The following is a 22,850-nucleotide window of genomic DNA, read 5'->3' as shown; positions in this document are numbered from 1 at the left end:
AGAAATCGAGAAACGGTAATTAATCGTGGTTGTAATCGTAGAATTACTTTGGAGAATCGCGCTGCTAGGGACTTTACGTCCTTCGTATTGGACGAAAAACAATTTAAAGAAGAACGGTGACGATAGATGGCGGTAGGTGCGGATCTTGCCGCGACGGTTGCGCTTGGTAGGTCGGCCGATACGAATTGTCAGTACGTGTACGACGATAAGGTCATTCGGTTTGTTGCCGTGGATCGTAGAAGTGGTTAGAATTAAGGAGCGTGGACGGGAGCTCGCGCGCGCTCCTCGAAGCGATTAGAGGGAAAACGATCAAAAATCGAAGCGATCGAGATCGATTTGGGTGGAACGCGGTAACGTGTTGAAATAATGTGCGGTGATAAAGCTAGTTTCCCGAGAGAGATGCGTTGAGAGGAATTCGAGCGGCATACAGTATACTCCGTTATCTTTCCTGTCAAAGAGAGGCACGCGAAAGTACTGGTCGTTTTTCCTCGTTCGTTCGTCGGTCGGCTGTGCGCTCGACTGCTCCCGGTTTTCCACCGAGCGACTTGGCGCAGAATAGACGAGGGAGACGAGCATGTGATACGCTCTTTAGAGTTCGAAGACACCGTGGGGGATAGAGCTCTGTCACCCCTAGTGTTTCCTCGACCGTTAAACAAGGCCACGTGGACCACGTTGGGAGCTTGGAAAAAATGTGAGTGTAAATACGATTCGTTGCGATTCGTTGTCACCGGTAGACCCTTTCGTATCTCGAAATTAGAACTAATCTCGTTTGCGCGTAATCGGTCGAAATTAAAAAAAGAAATCGTGGTCGCAAAGGGAGAACGGGATGCTTCGTAGAGGAAAGGATTTATTGCGAATATTATCGTCCTTTTTTATCCGGCGTATCGCTTGCCGTCGGCAAACGCAGGGTTTGTTTACAGTAATTACGCGTCGCTAAATTCAGAACGTTCTCCGCGAGAGGCCACGTTTCTCGTCTTCGGATTTCAAACCGAAGTGGCATTGTCCAGACGGTACATCTAAAATCGTGGATGTCTGTATCGAATTTGAAGGCGTAACGCGTCATCGCAGGGGGGCTCGAGAGATCGCAACGCACCGACGAAATTTCGATCGAAATGCACGGTTTCGTTTATCCCGTGATCGGAACAAGATTCAAAATACGCGTCGTCCGGCTCTGCTCTCGTTTACATTTTCCCAAGCCTTCGAGTCCACCGCGTCGGTGTTTAGAACGTTTACTTAATTATTACGAGAAAGTCGCGTGTAAATGCGGAAGCCTGAAGTCGTTGTAGCGAAACGGTAACGAGAGAGTCTAGAAAAGGAAAAACGTTCCACCGTTGGAGGATTATCCGAATCGATGAAAAAAGGAACGATGTATGTATATATCGGCCATTAATAGATACTGGTCGTTTGTAATGGAAAAAAAAGGAGGAAAATAGCGGAAAGGATTGCATGCCGGTTAATCGAGTAGAAAGTAAGAAAAGTAAATACGGTCGTCGTCCACGAGTTGGCTCTTTCGATCGGCACGGCGAGGTTGACGGCTGAGACGAACGGGTTTCAATCGAATCGGGTGCATTCCTTTGTATTGTCAAACGGGTCGAAGGTTGAGAATCGTTCGCGGTTTTTTTCCGTTCTTTTTGGAGCGTCCGGTGGTCTCGGTCTCCGGCCACGAAACCGGTTACGTTGTGCGTTCGAAGTCTCGTAGACTCTCCTAGAAACGGGGAAAAAAAAAAGATCCGTCGCGTCGGAGCGAGGTCGTCCCTGTTCGTTATCCAGAAGGCCATTCGAGTAGTTCTGCTCTTTAAATTGCATAAACTAACGTCGAGCGCATCGAGCGGCGCCCTTCGCCCGTGCAAACGATTACCGGTCCCGCGACGGATCGCCGTTAAGGGGTGAATCGTTAAAGAAACGGGTTCGTTTTACAGAGAATTTCTTTTATCAGAGAACCGTTCGTTTTCGTTCGGAAGCGCGCGCGTTACTCGAGTATCCTCCGACGAGTAATTGCTCGTAAACGAGGTAGGCGGTCGCTAAAAGAATTATCGGCTAGAAGAGCGCCGCGCGGATCGAAGTTATCGCCCGAGACGTGTTTCGTTTGCGAATAATCGCGCTCAATGTCGCGCGGGGAATTTGAAAAATGAAACTTTACCCGGTCGGTCGTTAGCGATAGGTGAAATGTAGTTTGAAGTTAATCGAGTAGATATGCAAACGGAGAGTGCGTTCGTTATCGACGTTGTACTCACGTTTTTCGTCGCTTTTACGTTATTTGCAAGCATCGTTATACAACGGACATTTTTATCGTCGTAGGTCACCGATATCTTCTATCGTTTGTTCCGCAAAAAAGAAAAAAAAACATTTTTCGAGTCGGTTCGAATCGAGTCGGACGATCGCGAAACGCGTCAAGAGCGAACGAAGGATCGTTGTCGGCGTCGTCGATTGGTAAAATTGTTGCTACGTTAAATACCCGGTATATATCCCTATTATCTCCGATCTGGGACCGTATTCGTGTTATTTGTGGGTTGACCTCGATAGACTCGAGAAGACCGCCGGTTGATTCTTACGATCGAGTTCCCAATAGATTCGTCCTCTTGAAATTTTTAAGAGCACACGGCTCGATGCGGTACGGCCTGAAACGTGTTTCCGAGCGTACGGCGAAACGATTTCAACTCTATTAGAGTTCGCGTGTAATAATTGCCAGCGATAATGGTTCTCGTTACTAGCTGCGAGCACGAACAGCGCGGACCAACCCTCCCGATTAGGGACCATCGATATGCGCGCGACCCAATTCCATCCTCTGGCCTTTCTACCCTTGATATTGTGCGTTCACGTTACATTAGAACCAGGGATTTACGTCGACCGATGTCCGTTATCGATCCGACGACCGTTTTACGCAATCCACGTGACCGTGCTCGTTTTCTCGACGATCGACGTTCGACGTTCGACGCCCCCGGTCGTTGATACTCGTGCGATTTGTTCGCGCGGAGGTTTCGAATCGCGGCTCAACGAATGGCGTCTCGAAACGTTTGCATTTTTCGAGGGCCTTGAACACGATCGAGACGCGCAACAGCGTCTGGAGACCGAATCTACAGGGTGTCCCGTCGATCAACGACCACCATGAAATTTTCGTTGCACGAAACGACGTCGCGAGTAACCACGAATTCGCACGGCGACGCAACGAAGGTAGTTTCTTGGAGGATATTCAACGATCTCGGCTAGGTATCGTGCCTCTCTACCTGGAAGTCGTACAAGTTCTCGTGAGCAACTTCCCGTTACTTGAAATAACGAACGAAATAACGAAGAGCGGGCCACTGTGATCGTTCGCTCGTTTCGTCGTTCGATCGTCGGTGGTGATGTTCTCGCGAAATAAAACACCGATACGGGTTTAACGTTGAACGTTGAACGTGAACGCGAACGAAGTCGAGCGAACGACTCGAGCCCTATCGGTCTCGAATGATTTCTCGATGACGTAATTCCTTTCTACCGTGGGGGGCGTGCGCATCGGTGTCTGTCATCGCCCTAAAGTAAATACGATTAAAGTAATCTTGGCGTTGTCGTTCTTCGGCGTATCGAAAATATTTGTACAACGTTCGTTTTCCACGGTGAATTCGCATACGCGTGTTTGTTCCGGTGTTTTTCACCCCGCTTTCCCGTAATTGACGTTGCCGCGCGCGTACTCGCACCTTGTATCTCGGAAAGCGTTTCGACGTTGCCGCGACGTCGAATCGACTCGTTTGATACAGTACGAGCCAATTAGCCGGGCAAGGTTGTTGGGCGAGCACTCGTCCACGTAGGAAAACGCGGGTTAATCGAGACGATCGTTTTCAGCGATGGTAATTCCCTCCCGTTCGACTTCGAAACTGTGATACACCGGTCGGGGAGAGGTGTACGATTCGTAGCGGGTTCGAGCCGGGTTTTATCGTTTCGCAAACCGACGCGTACGCGACGAACGACCGATAAGGGCATTTGGAGTTCCCCGCTCGTTGTATCTGATCGCGCGCTCGTTTCGCTCGTACGAAACGCGCGGGTGTCGCGCCGGGAGTAGGAAATGCGAGTCGATCCGACGCGGGTGCTTCCGTGTCGAAATTACCAACGGAGGATCGATCGAGAACCCTGACCTTCGATCGACCATCGAAACGCGTTTCTCTTCTTTTCGTATCGGTTCGTTTCAACGGGTTCCGCCTTTTTCTTTTTCATCGCGAAAAAAACACGTACCCGAGGTATATCGGACCGACCGTATCCTCGAATCGATCTTTCGACCTCTCCTCTATGGAAATTGCTCAATCTTCGAAAGTTGCTCCGTTTCGTTCGGATTCTTCGTTTTCGAAACCTTACTTTCGATCGGGATCATCGGCTACCGTTGATTTCACCGCTTCGACGACCGAATGTAAGAAAAAAACGGCGGCTGGTAGAATTTACGCGTATTCTTATCTTTCGCGGCGCGAATGAATTTCACGGTACGCGGAAACGTCGAAGGCTCGTTGCTAGGTTCGGTGTCCAAAACATCGTAAACTCGATCTCGTGGTCGACGCTATTGGATTACTCGACGGTAAGGTGATTACGACGTCTCGCGTTATTTTGTAAAATTTTCCGAAGCACTGTCGCCGCACTCTAATCCATTCGTTCCTGCGGCGTCTACCGGCACGAAAAAACTTCTCTCTCTCTCTCTCTCTCTCGCTCGCTCTGCAATCTTATTAATAGCGTATCTGTGCCGGGCAAGTGCAAGTGCACCCACGATCGCGAGAGAGCTCGCCTCGAAATGCATTACGCTACTTCCTGCGTATCGTTTGACGCGCCGCAACAGGGTGGATCTCCTTCGCTCGAACCGTGCCCCGAACACGAACGACGAGGAATCGATTTCGTTCGGTCGATGGTTCGGAGAGGGAACCGTCGATACCCGTTCTCTCGTTTATTTACGCCTTTCGTTTTTCTCGACCGACGAGACGTTTTTTCGGGGAAACGGAAACGCTACGATTCTCCGGCCATGTAGCAAGAAACACCATTCCCGTTTCGCGCGAAAACGATAGGTACCTCTTCGATGTTCTCGAATCGAGAACGATCGTTCTTCCCCGTTTGTTTGTTCCTCGTTGTTGGTACGCGAAAATCGCTCGCGTACGTACGGCTGCACCTAGATGGTTTTCCCGAGAATTTTTCACCGAGAGAACTTTCTCGACGTTGTTCGTCCCGGTTCACCGAGATCCTCGCGGATCTGTTCGCAGATGTGCCAGCATGTCCGAAACGGGCGCGCAGGAAGCAGCCAGCGAGGAGATCGACAGGCAGGCGTCGCTTTACGTGTTCCCGGGATCTGGTCGTCAACATCCGGTGGCGACGTTGTCGGCGTCGTCGCAGCAGCCAATCACCGGCTCCGTTCCCGACGGTGCGACGACCGTCTCGATTGCGACCGCGATCGCGACCAAAGCCGAGAACAACAACAACAACAACGACGACGACGACGACGAGGAGGCGGCCTCGCGAGCCAGGAGGAGGCTGTACCCGCGAACCCACGCCAGGTCGGCCAGCCATGGCGGAGTGTTGGCTGTGTCCTTGACGACCACGGGGTTGCAGACGAACGCTGGATCCTATCTCGGTCCGTTGTCCGCGATCGGACCCGCGAGACCCTCGGCCTTGAAGAAGCCTGGTCACCAGAGGGCGTTCAGTCAAGGTCAGGTGGTCGACGTTCAAGGACACTCGGTGACGGGACACAGCCGCGTCGGCTCCAGAACGGAGTTTATCCTACCGCCTGGTCACAGAGAGGATTCGAGACCGTCCACGGCTTTGAAGACACCCTCTCATCGAGGTCACTCGCGACAAGCTTCCAGGTACGTAACCGAGACTCGGAGGAACTCGGTATCGCGCACTCTTCGATAATTGCGCTTCTCTCGCGAGACGAGAACGTTTAAACGTAGGAGAGTTCTACGTCTCGCGAGGAAGCTATAATTCCGTTCCAAGAGCGGAATCGAGGATTAGAGGACTCAAGTAGTTTATCGAGATCTCGCGAACGTATCGATTTAGGTAAAAATTCTTTCCTCTTTCGACGAGCAAGCGACGAGAGAGATTCCAAACGGTGGAGCTTTAACCTGTTCGCAGATCGGAGTCGATATACACGATAAGACGTAGCGCAGAGCCGCCTTGGTGGACGAGACTTTGGGCCCGTTGTTTCGGCCCGTTACCGGAGGAACCTCGTTTAAGGACAATAGTACCAAATCACTTAGTACCGCCGAAGACACCGTCGAGTCAGCATCCGAATGGAAAGAGAGTAAACAATAGGTAAACGATCGAACAGGTCGATTCGTAAATTTCTCGCAAAGTCTTCTTTACGGTGATCTCTTTCGTTGGTATTGGCGACCGAGCGTGGTACTTCGCTGAAATTCCTTTGGTTTCGATGGCACTCGGCTTCGCGAGGCGACTCGACGAAAGAAATTACCGTACGCAAAGTTCGTTCGCTCTCGACGCGCATTCTTCGCGACAACTCGTACGAATTCCAGCGGCACACGCTCGGCTCGCGAGCACGAAGACGAGAACGAGAAGATTTTTTTTTTCCCGCTCTAGGCCCGTTTAAATTCCGGACTGCCCGTCTGTTTTCCAGAGTACGCACAACGAAGTACACCGTGCTGAGCTTCCTACCTCGCAACCTCCTCGAGCAATTTCACCGGGTGGCCAATCTATATTTTATATTTATCGTAATGCTTAATTGGGTGCCAGCCATAAACGCCTTCGGCAAAGAAGTCGCCATGATACCCGTGATCTTCGTGCTGGGCGTGACGGCGCTGAAAGATTACTTCGAGGACCGTCGGAGACTCGGCAGCGATCGCCGCGTCAATAATTCCACCTGTCGCGTTTACGTCGGGTGAGTAAGCGAGCATAATAGGCGTTAAGTCGGCCGCGTTTCGTACCAGCGAATACCGCGCGAACCTGCTCCATCGTCGGATCGTTCACGGCGCGTAAAACTTCGAGCGAACGCTTCACCGCCGGGAATTCGCGTCGTGTACTTTTTCCACTCGATCTTTACGATTATTTACATCCGCGTACGAGCGCGAACACGATCGCTCGATGCATTTTCCGGAAAACAATTAACTCCCGCGTTCTTCGCGGATTCGAACATTTCTTTTATTTTCTTGTTTTCGCGATTCGCGAAGCCACGTCCGAGATCGACGAAACCGTCGCGGTGTTACCGCGAATCGAGCAAAGTCGCGAGGAAGAACAGAGTCGCGATACCGTGTAGGCACGGCTCGCGAAAAATCTAGGCCTCGAACGTGTATCGGTCGAATGTGTATCGAATAGTTCCAAAGTAAGAGTATCGTTCGGTACGGAATATTTTCGGTACGGGCGTTCAATGTTCCGCTTAGTCGTATTTCTCGTTCGCGCGAAAGGTGTAACGCTGGTCGAAGATCAAGCTCCCGCGGTTCTTCTTTTTCGCGCGAGCCTATTTTCGGTCACGGTGTTTCGAGAATTTCTTCGCCGCTCCTTTGATCCGTGGAATTCGACGGATCGGCTTCGATCGTCGCTCGCGTGCATGTAGGTCGAGCACAGGCGCTCCCGATCGAACGTAGAAAAGAAAGTATTCTCTCTTTATCCTTTCGCGGAAGAGAACTATCGCGCGTTCCGCGGTGTTGTTCATGCCTGGAACTTTAATTCCGTCGTTCGTTCCGAGGTTTTCAGCACCGTGGCGTTCGCGATCTACGCAACTCGGTGGTCGTTCGAAGACGATAACGACCGGTCCCCGAATTTTCATCGAGAGGCGAGTCACGTCGTATCGTCGAACAGCGTGGACGTTCGGGAGACTGGAAATCCCGGAACGCGAAGATTCGACACCGGGGTCATCGGCGCGCGTTCCTCTTCGACCTTTACCGCGCGTAATTGTAATTTTCTCGTTACACGGTATCCTCGTTCGCTCGTCGTTTTTTCACCGGTGGAAAAAACCCGCTGCGACGCGTTCCCGCGATTACGAACCCATCCGCGACGTCGTTTTCGACGAAACTTTCCGTACTCGCGCAACACGGCTCGTGTTCCCACCGCGTTTACTTTTCCACCTACATTTTCTACGCGTTGCACGCTCAAGGATCGACGGAGTACGAGAACCGAGGTATCTCGAGAGACCGCGATCTTGCGTCGACCTAAAAGCAACGCTCCCGTCGGGTATTCGTTTCGCTCGGTTCTCCACGATCCCGGAGTGTTACGAATCGCTGTTTTCCTTTTTTTTTTTTTTCGAAAACAACCGGCATAGATTTTCGATTTTCGTCCGTACGTCGCCCCTTTCCCGGTTTCGTTTCACCGGAGTGACTCACCACCCACTCTACCGACCGGTCGAACGGAAGGATATTGTTTTTTCGCTCGAATTTCGACAGGGGTCGGCGTCGATCGTGAACGTCGAGCGGATTTCGCGATCGTGTCAGCGATAAGCGGGCGATTCGTTCGGCGAGCGACTCGATCGCCTTCGTTCCAACGTACGACGACCCCGATATCGACGTTCAACGTTTCGATCCTGTCGTTCTCCCGCGATCGACGAAAGCCGACGACGTCGATACTTCGAAACGGATTTGGATCGCGCGTCATCGTAAATTCTTCGAAAATCCCGAACGAACGACTTACGTAATTTTAGACGACGCTCGAAACTTCTCGAAACAAAGATCCGAACGTTTCAACGGAGGAAACATCGAAACGAAGGAAACGTTTCTTCGAGGTACGAAAGCGCGTAGAAAATTCATCCCTCGAACGTTTCGTGCATTTGGGTCGATCATCTCGTCTCGTGCGCGCGCGCGATTCTAATTTTTATTCAACGAGTAACGGATTCGTCGATATTTCGTCCGTTGTTCGAAACTTCTTGTATACGGGCAAAAGCGTCGGTGTCCCGTTGTTCGATCGTCGAAACGAGGCCGAAGCTCGTCGTCGAACGACGCGTACGCGGATTCGATTGGAAACCGAGTACGAAAATACGGACGCACCTTTCGAGAGGCGTCGATGAGAGAAACTAGGAAGAACGGGGAGCGAAAGCGAGGTAACAGTCGTGTCGGTTAGCGACAATTGGACTGCGCGTCATTTATAATGCAAGTCAATTCCGCGATGCCGGTGGCGATCGATGGACAACGATTCCGGCACGCAGAAAAACCGTTAGGATATAATACACGTTTCGACCTTGCCCTTCCTCGCGATTCGTCGAGACTTCTTTCGGTTCGCTCGACGAAAGGTACGAGTGTACGTTTCGCGAGGGCAGTAACAAGTTCGCGGAACGAACGAATCGATGCTGATTTATTAACTCCCGTTTATTGCGCGAACAGCTGATCGAGACCTTCGATCGGGAACCGCCTTTTCCACCGTTCACCTCGATACACACACGGATCGCACATGGATCGCTTTTTTCCAATCGCGGATCGTCGATACTCCGCTCTATCGCGTACCGTGTGAATTATGAATCGTCGCTATTATCACGAACGATGAATCGGACGCGATAACGTTCGTTCGACACGATCGATGATAGATCGTGTTAAATCGTACCTTCCGACGCATTATTGTCCTTGATCTTCGACGTTTGTTACTCGGGTGCGCAAACGCGTCGCGACGACGCGCGTTTCGTTTTTCAGCGACCAGAGAGTTGCGCAAACAGTTCTCGGATCGGTGCGCGTGCAAATTTTGCTTCTCGTTTCGCGCCCGATCAAAAAGCGCGCGACTTTTTCAAAATCTTGACAATCGTCGAACCTCGTCTTCCCGACGCGCTCGATTGTTTCTCTTCGTGGGAAAATTCTCGTCACTGTCCAGACGAGTGCGTTGCAAAGTACGACAGTAGACTCCATTTTTACAGAATTAACCCTTTAACGGTTTAACGCCACGCTATCGCGGGTTCCACCTTTTTCTACGCGAGTTACTTTATTTAGTCGAGCGATCTCGGGATCCATTCACGCGTACTCGGAAGAAAATACAAAATTAAAGTTCAGTTTCAACGTTTATTAAACGCGCGAATATCGACGAAGCGAGTACGATAGGAACGAAATAGATATCGAGATGGAAAAAAATATTGAAGATAGTTACTCGACGCTGCGACGAATCGGTAAATTGCACAATCGACGGAAAACGATTAATCTTGGTCGATCGATAAAAACAGATATTTATCCATGCTGTGATTGAAACGCGATATGATTTTTTTCAGTTCCCTTAGGGAGATCGAACACGAATCTAAGTACGCGTAATCGTGGAAAAGACCGATAGATAGCGATCTGCCGATCGATTCAACTCACGCCGTTTAACTTGTTACTTTTTACGACGCGTTAGTGCTACTTTTAGAGTGGAAAGTAATAACGAACGAAAATAAGTACGCGGTAAAACGCGTTGCGGACGATTCTTTGCAACATTCGCTATTAATTTTGACGCGAGATTCGATCTTTCGAAAAGGAAACGGGCACGGGCCAGTGCCAGTGCGCGCCGGTCTGTGCCAGGCTGGTACGAACAAAAGAAATCACGAGGAGCGTGATGCCCGAACGAATAAACTAGGTCTGTCCAATGAATTCCTGGAAACGTTTGATCGCGTCGAGCACGATAGGAGCTTCGGTTGCCACCCTCGGCCACGGTTCCGCGGTCGCGCATTGCAGATGCAGTCGCGATTAGAAAGAAAAAAAAAAGAAAAAAAGAAAAAAGGGAAAAGTTTGTTCACGGTCGGTCGCCGCGTGTCGGCGGAATCGCGACGCGATTCTCAAGATTATCCCCGATTCGTTGATATTTCGCCAACGACGCGTCAAGAACGAGCTCATTCATCGATCGCGGAATTGTGCCAGCTGGAAGAGGACCGATCGGCTGGAAAAAACCTTCGTAGAAGCGTCCAAACGCAGCGGGACGAACACGCTCGTTAAAGCGTTGGGTTCGTGCCTCGGTAAAACGCACCGAATCGTCCTCCATTGATTCTTACGAAAGATTGCTACATTTTCGAGAGTACTCGCGACGTACTCGGTTTCCCGCGTTCGTTTTCGGCCCATCTCGTTCGCTCCGCTCGTCTAACGGGTCTCGAGGTACGAGAAGTCGATTTCAGGAACTAATTCGTCACCGTCCCTCCTCGAAACGTCTCGAACGGATTCGAAGGTTCGCGTTTCAACGGGGGGTTACCGTACATTAATCCCGTTCGATCGTAGAGAGGATTCGCCGACGTTGAAAGGAAGCTAACGGGCCCCGACAAGCGGAGCGTTTTCGAGAAGGGCAGAGGAAAGGAGGTCGAGGGAAAATCCCGCGTTTGCTTCCCGGGGGAGCTTGTTGCCCTCGCTAAGAAAAGAAACGAGTCGCGCACCCGTGGTCGCGATTCGCGAGAACACGCGTAAGCGCGATTAATAACGAGCGTCTCGAAGCCGAAAATCAACGCATCGCGTCGTTGCGACACCGTGTTTTATATTCGCGCTCGCGATCGAATACAGCGTTGTAACGGATCACGCGCAACTGATAACGTAATTCCACGCTGTTGCGCGCACGTGAGACAATCGAAGAAAATTTCCACGCGAGGGTGACTCTTCCAAGAGACGTTGATTCGTTCGAACTGCCCTTCGACGCCCGAAACTCGACCGTTTGCCCGGTTCGGTCGGTTCGAAGTCTAAGACGCGATCGAAGCGCGCTTTCGCGCGAGGGAACATCGGCGACCTTGAGAACTCGGATCGAAACGACCTTGTAAAATATTTTCTCGTTGGGAGCACGTCGGGGTCGAAGCAGTCGCCTCCGTGTTTATTTTCGTACGTTCCGGGTCTCGGGGAGTAAGAACTATTCGTACGCGAGTGAGGAAGGATTTTGGTCGATCGGCGTTTCGTTCGAAGAGCAGGCCGCGTTTAAATGCAGCCTCGGCGTGGCGAGGGTCTCGCCGTGAGGGATCGAATCGATCGACGATATCGCCGCGACCGTTAATCGAACCTTGTTAACGTCAGCGGAGGCGTGTTTACGCGGCTCGCTCGGCGTAAACGTTTCCCAGCGAGCGTGAACGGCGACAGGTTCTCCACGCGCGCGGCGAAACCTCTTTCTTCCGCAGCAGGCGCGTTTCTTACGACCTTTACCTACTTAATTCGCAGCCGCGCGCACCCACGCGTTGACCTTCTTCGGCCTACCGTTTAATTTCGTTTTACCGACGAGATCGACAGTTCTGTTGGACCGCGCTCGAAACGGATCGACTAGACCTTCGTCGCGAATTCCGGCTCTCGATTAACCACGCTTTCGACCGGTTCGAAGCTAGGTCGCTCACGCGCGCGTTCACGAGAAAATTCTCCCTCGCGAAACGTTACCGAACAATCGTTACCGAGAGCTCCGAGTTTCGTTACGCACTCAGTCGCTTCCGTTTCGAATCCCTCGAAAGGTCGTTCGTATTGCCTCGTTGGAAGATATCTAACGCGAGCTCTTGCGTTTCGCCGCGTCTAAATCGAATCGGCGCATTCCAAAGATACGTCGTGTACATCGAGTTCGTTTACGCTCGAACGTCGTAAAGGTATCGTCGATCCGACCTTCGTGTTCAAAGTTTTCGACGGTAAAGTATCGGTCGGAAGTTTTGGGATCGTTTGGACTCGATGCTTCGCCGGGAACACTTGGGAAATATTCTCTCTTTTATTTGAACGCCACGCGTCGCTACGACCGGGCGAAAACGTCAGCGTGCGCCCAGGTTGGCCGACAATGGCTCCTCGCGCGTTGGATACTTTTCTCTGGGTCGCCGGTGTCCTTTCGAAACTCGTTGAGAACATTTATACGCGATTTCGTTCGCGTTGTCTAACCACTTGTTTACGTATCGTACTCGTCCGGGGTACTTATTTGTACCTCGAACGTTTGGCTCGCTGTGTATTCTCAATGCGCTATCGTCGTGCCACCTTCACCCGGTGAAATAAAAATAATATCGCGGCACAGTTCCACGGTTACGCGTCGTTGAAACTCGCAACGACGAGATTCGCGCGCGCATTCGCTACGGAGTATTGGCACAGAATCTCGGGTGGTAACGCTGATAATCGTTTTTACGGATACGTTCCGCGAATCATTGTTTACCGAAGAATCGAGCCGGAGTCCCGTGCGCGCATCACGCGCCGCGACACGCGTTTTCGAGCGGATACGGTAGTTTTTCAACCGGTTCGATCGGGTCCGGTGATCGAGACTTTTACGCAGACCCGGGCAAAATTTCATCCGATTAACAACTCGGAGCAACGAGTGAAAAAACGAGAAAACCTTTCATCCGCTGTTCGTCGATCAAAAATGACGATCCGTATTATAAAACGGAATCGCGTATCGCGTGCAACGTATAGAAGCTTATCCGATACGATCGTACGATCGAACGAACGTTGCGGATCAACCGTCGCGGCGCCCGGTATTTTCTTTTATCGTCCATTGTTCGAGTAAAGTTTCACCGATTTGCGCGGAGAAACGGCCGATCGGCCCGCAGAAACGTCGAACGAGCATCGTCGGGCAAGCGGGAAGCTCTCGAGAACGGAGAATAGAGTCGCGCCACTCTCGCGAAGCGTATCGAGTTTTGCGTTCGATGAATTTTTCGACCGGTTCGCTAAGGTTCGTCAAAGTATCGCGTCGAGCCCGCGAGATCGATATCTCCTGTTTACCGCGTGGTCGATGTCGCGCCCCAGCCACTACGCGTACACCGTTTCTCGAATCGCTCGTACTTAAAAATAGCCCTCCCGTTGTACCCGAAACACAAAGACGAGTAGACGCGAGGATATTGTACAGCCCGTGCTTGTCGGCCGTAAGCGCTGGGAAGTGGAATAAAGCGGCGGCGGAGGAAGGCACAGCAATAAAACCGGTTGCCGTGTCCCTCGAGCCGTTTTCCTCGTTTCTTTCCTGGATACGATGAACGAGAGGACCGGCTGGCTCTCCGCGACAATGAAACTCGTGTCGGCGTTCTTCGTTTCTACGCCGGAATCGTACGGTTATCGCGCGGATGATAATTCCTCGACGAGATGGACCGTATTTTGTATCTCGACGATATTTCTCGCCGTGTCGCTCGACGAATCGAACGAACCGGGAAAGAGTGGGTGGTCGGGGCTGGAAACGTACCGCGATTCGGAAACGAATTTAAGTCGTCGTGCACGCGGCGCGAATCGAGCATCGTTGACGACGACGAACGGACCGAAACGACACGAGGAAACGTTCACGCGGATAGGAAATATTTCATCGGGACGAGATCGGTACACGTTACGCGAGCTGTTATTGGAAGCAACGACGCGATACGATACTAATTCGATAAGAACGCGAACGAAACTGCCGGGCGTGTGCAAAACAAATACACGAATGTGCTCGCGACGGGACGCGACACGTCGTTCGAACGTGACGCGTGAAATCGGGAGAGAAATTTTATTTATTTGATTTTTTCCTTCTTTTCTTCTTCGTCGTCGTCGCGATGCTCTCGTGCCCTTAAAAGGTCGCTGACGCGATCGATCGCGTCGTTCGAGCCACGGAATCGGTATCGCAGCCACGCTTCGCGAACGACCCGTCGAACGACGATTCGAGGATCGCGCGACCGAACGCGATTCCGTTACTTGAATTTCGTCGAGGAACGGAAACTAACGGCGCACCCTGTATGCTCAACGGTAACGTATCAATCGCGACGACGAAAACGACAGAGAACGGACGGATGGACGAGTATCCGATCGATGAACGAGGCGATTCAATCTCGCCTGATCCGACGTGGACGATATCCTCGAGGCGCGACGAGTTCGATCCAGCCGGAGGGAATCGTTAGCTCCGGTTCTTCTACGTTTCAACGATAATCGAGTGACGTTTGCCAGCGTTGCGCGACGATTCGCGCGGTATCGGTTACTGGTTCTCCCTTCCAGTTTATGCGGAGAGCGACGATTAACAACCCAATTACGCTACGACTCGAGTACACGAGCACTTCAGAGGAATCAAGGCGAACCTCGGACCTCGCGTTCTCCTATAAAATACTCGACGGACTAATTCGACCGTCCTTCGCTCCACGCGAAGATCAATCCGTACGCTGGTGCTTCACGCGCGCGGAAAGTTCTGATTTTACGCGTTTTAAAGTTCCCCGTTCGACGGAGATACGCGCCCGGAGCCGTTATCTATCGTTTCGCGCACAGGGGAAAGGAATTCTCGCGTTTGGAACGCGGTTCGCGTAACGCATCCGTATAAATAAATTAATTAACGCACGACGCCTCGACGAGCGCCGGAAATTCTGTTAGATAACGCGATTCGACCCGGAGCCACGGAATCCTTTGAAATATTTCAATCGGATGTTTCGGACGTTTGTAGAGCGTCGTGGCGCGGCGCGGCGCGGCGGCGGTCGTCCCGCGATCGAATTTTCGACGAATTATTTACGAGCGAGTTTTTTCTCCGCGGGAGAACCGGAGTCGTTTCGAACCGGGCCCCGGCTACGAGACGCGAACGACCGCGCAACTCTTCTTTTTCTTTTTTATTTGCCGGTGATATCGTGGAAACGAAACTACCGAAACACCGGTACATTATTCAACCGAGCGTTATCTATAACGAAGGCAAGTTGCATAAAAGAATTCCTAAGGCTACCCAACCGCTGCCGTCACCGCGACCGATTTATCGGCAATTCGTTATCGCGAACGTTTCGAAACGAACCACGGGCTCTTTGCGGTCGGGCGTCGTGGTCGTTGAAAAAGGCAAAAAAAAAAAAAAAGAAAAATACGACCGCGAGGAACTCTTTCCGCGTCGAACAATTCCGTCCGTCGAGCTGGCAATTAACGGTCTCGACGGCTCGTACGCGACGAATCGCAACGAGTCCTGCTTTAAACGAAACGACCGGCCATTGGGAGACTCCTTCGCGAACCGTTACTCGCGTGAGTTTATCCTTGAACGTGCAACAATAATGCTAGTTATTCAACCGTGGACACGAGGCGCAGTCGCGCGGCCTCGTGAATAAGGAAAATGCAAATTCGAACGTTTCGGTGTATTACGTGTCCCGATCGGCGTCGAGGAGTCGCCGAGTTTACCTTCGAAAACATCGCCGATGTTGATTTCGACCCGACGAAATTTCTTCTGCTTCCGTCAACGTAAATCGAACGTCGAAAGATCTCGACTTTCGTTTCTCGACGTCGACGCACTGGACGGAGTTCCTCGAAACGATTCCTGTACAGGGGAGGTCGTTGTTAGTTTTATAGATCGATGATTCTTATCTCGCGATGGAGAGAATTGCGTAACGTCGACGCTCCTGGCTAGGTCAGATTCGATCACCCCTCGCGCGTAATTGGCGCGGCGTCGAGAGCCGTGCAAAAATTGTGTCGATCTCCGCAAAAAGTTGCAAACGGCTTCGAAGTGACCTTCGCGCGTCCATTCGAGGAGAAATTACACGGAGCGCTTTTGCTCTTCTCGAAACGAAGACCGCGAATCGTGATCAATGTTTACCGTGGCTTCGACGTTTCTCGCGACACGTTTCTCTCGCGTAACGGTCGTAGCCGACATCGCGAGTCGAGATCTCGGCGGAACTGAAAACACGGTCGATGGAGGTTGCTCCGGAAACCGTCTGGCAATTTCTTCGACGGTGGACGCTTTTGTCGCGTTTCGATGGAAAAAGAAAGTTTCGATAACGTAGCCGTCGCGTCGCGAGAGCCAGGAAACGTGGACGATGTATCTGTCTGGTTGTGGTAACCGATTCGGGAAGCAGTATCGGCGAATCGCGATACACCGAACGCGAATAAAGGCAAAAGAGAATCGTTGGTACGATGGAGACGGGTCGGTCGCGACGTCTCTTTCGACGGTTCGATAGTCCGGTGGTTTTCGTCAGGTACAATGCTTTCGGACGTTATCGCGTCCGCTTCGTTTCGATCGTTTCTGTCCGACCGACGAATGCCCTGTGACTCGAAGCGTTGAACCGTGGCGACAGTCGGTTAACTATAATCGACGTCCGACCGACCAGTTGCGACAGTTCGTTTATTGTTAGATGTATAGTCTGGATCGAAGGTCGTCGTTTCGCCGGTCATCTCGAGCAACGGTACACGTTACGAAAGAAACGTTTATTCGAACGCCGAAACGACGTCCGCTTTCGATCGAGACACGCGTGAACATTTCGTAGCTACGATATTTCCACGTCGAGACACGCGTTTCGGTGGATCTCCGAATTATCTCTAAGAATAAGATTCGAAAGATCGCATACGAGCTAGCTCTTCGCGATCGAATCGAAGACGGTACTCGTGAACGAACGAGGCGTCGGCGAACGTTCGTTCAACGAACACGCATCTGGAAGATCGAATCGACGGTACGTAACGCGTGCAGAAAAATTCTTTCTTCGCGTACCGTTGCGTAACGAGGGACTCGGTATCATCGGCCATCTTGCCCGATAATAATCGCAACGCTGGCACTTTTTTTCTTTTTTTTAAATACGATATCGCCTCGTTAACGAAACGCGGTTTCCGCGTACCTTAACGCGGTGTTACTCGATCGCAGAGAAGACGACAGGTATGCAAAGGTGGCGTGGAAAGACGTGAAGGTCGGTGACCTGGTTCACCTCTCGAACAACGAACTAGTACCGGCCGACGTGCTGCTCTTGCGGAGCAGCGATCCTCGGGGCTTGGCTTACATCGATACGTGCAACCTCGACGGCGAGACTAATTTGAAGCAACGACAAGTCGCCAGGGGTTTCGTCGATCTCCAGGACACCTTCCAGCCCGCGAAATACCGATCGGTGATCGAGGTCGACCAACCGAGTACCAGGATATATAGGTAAAATTCGATAACGGACGAGACTCGAGCCAGACGTCTGACGATGAAAATTTCAGGTTTCACGGAGCCGTCGTTCACCCGAACGGTGGAAGAGTACCTGTTTCTACGGAAAACCTCTTACTCAGGGAATGTCTGTTGAAAAATACCGACTTCGTGGAGGGAATAGTGATATACGCCGGTCACGAGACGAAAGCGATGCTGAATAACGGCGGACCTAGATACAAGGTACGGATACATCCTTTCGTACGGAACGCGAACGAAGGCTTTTCGGGATATCGGTGATACTTTCTCGCGTGATTTCTTACACTCGACGATCTACCTGGGATTCGACACCGGTGAACGTCCATCGTTCTCCTTCGTCGATTGAAAACGATTATTTTTCAGCGTTCACGACTCGAGAAACAGATGAACAGGGACGTGATATGGTGCGTGGTGATCCTGGCGGTGTTGTGCGTACTCGGGGCGACCGGTTGTCGTTTGTGGCTCTCCGAGTACGTTGGTCTGACGTTCGTCCCGTTCATTCCGATTCTTCAAGACCCGAGTTACGAGAGCATGCTGACGTTCTGGACGTTCGTGATCATTCTCCAAGTGATGATACCTCTGAGCCTCTACGTCACCATAGAGATGGCGAAAGTGGGCCAGGTTTATCACATCGGGCACGATATCGGACTGTACGACGCGGACACGGGACGGCCGGCCGAATGTCGCGCGCTCAATATCACCGAGGAATTGGGTCAGGTAAGGCGGATGGATTGATTGCGAACCGGCGCGTGCGATCTCGATTAAGATGCACGATTCCTTTGTCCCGATAGGTGCAGTATATATTCTCCGATAAAACGGGAACGCTCACGGAGAACAAAATGCTGTTTAGACGATGCGCGGTGGGCGGGCAAGATTACTCGCACACCGGCGACGACGATGAACATTTGGTACCTTCCTCGCGACTGAAGGAAGACCTTCTCATAGGTACATTTAGACAACATCTACAAGAATTCCTAGTTGTGTTAGCGATATGTAATACTGTTGTGGTCAATTCTCAACCTCATTACGACAACATGAACTCCAGCGGGGTGATCGAAGAGCCTCAGAAAAATGGCGACGAGACCGGAAGGTTTGCCCACCAATATTTTCCTACCGGTTCCCGTTCGTTTCGGGAAATCGGTTCGCAAATCGTGATGTTCGTTTTTTTTTTCTCTTTTTCAGGTACACGAGAATGATAGAGAGCAGGAGTTTAACTCCATCGCCGGTTATTCCGCTGTCCATTCTCTCGCATCCGACGAACAGTCTCGACGAGACCGTGTCCTCGATATCCTCGATGGTCGAAGTGGATTCCGTTCTGAACAATACCTCCAAGTTGTCCAACAAATTGCCCAGGTCGTTGTCACATTTTTCTCGTTGCGATACTCGTATCGACGCGATCGCTCGAACGTACGAATTATTAAATATAATTACTCGTAGGCCAAAATTCCTGAACGTAACGTCGATACCGAGCTTGGGAATGGGACTCCTGGGAAGGAAATGGTCTCCGAATGGAGCGCACAAGAGACGCAGTCCGCTCAGTCCCGTTATCGACGCCAGCGGGAAGAACGGAGACGAATTGTTACCCACGCCAGCGATTTACGAAGCGGAAAGTCCGGACGAGCTCGCGTTGGTGAACGCGGCACGCATTTACGACGTGAAACTTCTCAAACGAACGGCCCGTAGCGCGATCGTGTGCCTGCCGGATAAATCTATCCTTACTTTCGAAATTCTTCATGTAAGCTCGTTACGGACAAACGCGCGCGGATATTTCTCGCTCCTGCGTCCGATTACTTTCTCCGCGCTCTATCGAGGAAAGTGATTTCGAAGGAACGCGAAAAGCCAAAAGTGATACGTGACCAATTTTTCAAAGTAGTAAACGCGCGACGAATTTTCAGGTGCTGCCGTTCGACTCCAATCGAAAGTGCATGTCCATTCTGGTGCGACATCCACTTACGAACGAGCTGGTGTTGTACAGCAAGGGTGCAGACAGCACGCTACTCTCCTCTCTGATCGCCCACGAAGAGAACTCCGTAACGACGATGAAAGTTCGACAACACCTGCAATCGTACGCCCGTCAAGGTCTTCGTACCTTGGTGATAGCCAAGAAGTCTCTGACCGCCCAGGAATACGAGACTTGGCGGCAGACGCACACCGAGGCGGAACTCGCGATGGAGAACCGCGAGCGTCGTATCAAGGATTCGTACGCGAACCTCGAGTCCCATTTGACGCTTCTAGGTGCGACCGGTATCGAGGACAAACTCCAAGCCGGTGTACCGGAAACCATGGCTACCCTCATGGCCGCAGGAATCGTTGTTTGGGTTCTAACAGGTACTCGCACTCAATCGTACACTTTGAAGCATTGTAGCTAACAGACGCTTTAAAATTGGAAGGGGACAAACCGGAAACCGCGGTGAACATTGCATACTCGGCGCGTCTTTTTTCGCCCGCGATGCAGTTACTGTGGCTGCAGGCTAGGTCGAAGACCGTCGCCGAAGCCTTGATTCGTGGCTACCTGGAATCTGCGCGGAGAGAAAGCACGATGTGTGGCAACGAACGGCTAGGAGTCGATAACATCAGAGAGTTTGCGATGTTTAATTGCAACTCGGCCGAGAACGATGCGCACAGGATAGACAGTCCGTGGCCGAAACAACGGGCGCTCGTTGTAGATGGAAAAACTTTGACCGTTATCCTTGATCCACGATCGGGATTAACGCGACTGTTTCTCGAATTAACGAAGACGTGTTCCAGCGTGTTGGCTTGTCGGGCTACGCCTCTTCAAAAGGTGCGGTGGTTACTATTTTATAATTACCTTGCCTTCTTCTTCGTCGACGATTCCTCGATGAAACGTTTCAAATGTTTCAGGCGTACATAGTGCGTATAGTGAAGGAACAGCTGGGAATGAGAACCCTGGCGATCGGCGACGGTGCGAACGACGTTAGCATGATTCAGACCGCGGATGTTGGGGTCGGTATCTCGGGGAACGAAGGTACACAAGCCGTCATGGCCGCAGACTTTGCCATTACACGATTCTCGATGCTCAGCAGGCTTCTGCTACTGCACGGTCATTGGTGTTACGATCGTTTGTCCAGGATGATCTTGTATTTCTTTTACAAGAACGCTACCTTCGTCTTCCTCGTGTTTTGGTTTCAGGTACAATGTATTCGATATAATGTACACTCCGTCCGTTCCGTCGATACAACGTTCGCGTAACGATTGTTTATTATTTTGCGTAGCTGTACTGTGGCTTCACCGGAACGGTAATGGTAGACCAGATTTATTTAATGTTGTATAACCTCATGTTTACGTCCATGCCACCACTGGCATTGGGCATATACGATCGAATAGCTTCGCCCGGTGTTTTGCTGTCCGTGCCTCAACTCTACAAAAGGGGACGCCTGGGGCTTATTTACCAACCGTATTCGTTTTGGCTGACAATTTGCGATGCATTGTATCAAAGCATCGTTATCTTTTTTGTAAATCAATGTGTTAGTATCGTCTCGAAGTAATCGTAACGCGTAAGAAACGCTGCATCGTCTTTCGATAAATCGTTGTTCCTTTGCTCAGGTATACTACGACACCACCATTGATATATGGGAATTCGGGACCACCGTAATGACGTGTTGCATCGTTGTTATGCTGATCCACGTCGCCATAGAAATTCGATCTTGGGTAAGTATGCGTTTTCGAGAGAGAACGGTACTTGGAAAACGTAGTATCGAACAAACGTACGGTACACTGTATCGTGATGTTATTTTCAGACCATAATCCACCTCTTTGCCATAATGGGTTCGTTATCCATATTTTTCGGATTCTGTTTGATTTACAACGTGGTGTGCGTTAATTGTATGGGCCTTCTTTGTTCGTATTGGGTAATGGAAATGGCTGTTGTAAGGCATACATACTGGCTTACGGTAATACTTACGTGCGTTCTGGCACTGTTACCTAGGTACGAATTTTGCACGTAGATACGTAAAGAAAGAACGAACGATCCAACGACCGATCTACGGGTAATCATCGATGTTTTCTTTTCAGATTACTGTACAAAACCATAAAATCTACCTTATGTCCGGATCTCGCGCAAAGTGCCACGTTTAAGGTATCATCGAAAAGCGGAAGCCATCGACAACGAATCGCTGAAAGAAGCGAAAATAGTTTTATCGCTGGTTGGTCGCGTTCGACGCAGAATGCTACCATAAGGTATGGACGAATTCTTTTGTTTAACCGCGGATTGAATACCGTTAGCCGATGACGATTATCTACGGTAGTTTTGTTCGCTCGATTCTTTCTTGTGTTTCAGAACCGGAAGTAAAAACGATACACTGACAACAATCGTTACATGACATATCCTGAAACGTCGAACAAGACTGTCGGCACGTTGTAGCGGAACAATTAAGACTGTTAACTGTGCTGCTTTGTTGGAGTTGCTGGAAAAAGAAGCAACTTTGTTTGCCGTATCTCAACCTTTACCGTTCCTAAGGATCGAAGAAGTATTGTTAGGGAGTTTACATTAATTCTAATGTGCATTTTTAGGTTTAAGAGAGGAATGCTTTACTTTATCGAGAACGCGTTGTTTGTGTGATCGTCGTCTATTCGTATCGATTAGTGTTTTTTAGTTGTATCGAGTGGCCTTACATTTCAGACTACCGTTCGTTGCATTTGATGGCTGTGACTTTTAGGGACCAAGACTGTTAGTCCAATAGTAATATCGATGTCCATCGACGGTTCGAGCGAGAGGTCCACGTAGGACTTATTCGAACGTCAGTGCACGAGTTGCATATCGAATCGATTAGAGAGTACATAATTCGAGTCGTAATTGTCTTCTTAGAAATAAGCATCGGGAAGTGTATATTGTAAATCGATGCACGAAATGTACATTGTCTCGTACAAAGTTCGTGTTGTATAAATGATATATATATATATATATATATATATATCTAGATTATTACAACGCAGCGGGTGTTATATATTTACTTTTTATGCTCGCGAATGTATTATTATCGTAACTTTGAAACTGTACGTGCACACGTACGATCTACCAGCATAGAGGTTCTATCGAAACATATCTATATCGAACGTTTTCAACGACACGTTGCACGTGTTGATAAAGTATTTTGATATACGGTTAATAGCAATTGCGTGCATGTAGCGATGTCAGTAAAAACGAGTGTTCTTTAAATTTTTGGGTTTCGTTAATG

The 22,850-nt window shown here is 50.5% G+C and overlaps 2 protein-coding genes across 4 annotated transcripts in view; one reads left to right on the top strand and one right to left on the bottom strand.

Annotated features, from left to right (window-relative positions):
* The window catches only part of Gdi (GDP dissociation inhibitor), a 28,190-nt gene that overhangs the window by 5,047 nt on the left and 293 nt on the right, over positions 1–22,850 (bottom strand). The gene's annotated exons all lie outside the window — the stretch shown is intronic.
* LOC143151163 (phospholipid-transporting ATPase VD) lies at positions 550–22,847 on the top strand. 3 transcript variants are annotated; one of them, XM_076320032.1, is made up of 18 exons: positions 550–691; positions 5,208–5,807; positions 6,076–6,255; positions 6,575–6,835; positions 17,359–17,634; positions 17,691–17,859; positions 18,019–18,372; positions 18,447–18,745; positions 18,838–19,008; positions 19,093–19,390; positions 19,551–19,983; positions 20,046–20,437; positions 20,518–20,805; positions 20,889–21,140; positions 21,220–21,324; positions 21,414–21,601; positions 21,688–21,852; positions 21,953–22,847. In XM_076320032.1, exons 2-18 carry the CDS (start codon positions 5,218–5,220, stop codon positions 21,993–21,995), a joined length of 4,464 nt encoding a protein of 1,487 aa, XP_076176147.1. In that variant the 5' UTR covers positions 550–691; positions 5,208–5,217; the 3' UTR covers positions 21,996–22,847. The 3 variants fall into 3 exon arrangements, with proteins under 3 accessions (XP_076176147.1, XP_076176145.1, XP_076176146.1); XM_076320030.1 differs by having other exon boundaries at positions 18,838–19,390; XM_076320031.1 differs by lacking the exon at positions 550–691 and adding an exon at positions 4,031–4,537 and having other exon boundaries at positions 18,838–19,390.

Source organism: Ptiloglossa arizonensis, chromosome 9, assembly GCF_051014685.1.
Source record: "Ptiloglossa arizonensis isolate GNS036 chromosome 9, iyPtiAriz1_principal, whole genome shotgun sequence".
NCBI classification, from domain to species: Eukaryota; Metazoa; Arthropoda; class Insecta; order Hymenoptera; family Colletidae; genus Ptiloglossa; species Ptiloglossa arizonensis.
Note: the sequence above shows the minus strand (reverse complement) of the source record. Positions and strands in the feature narration are given on the sequence as shown.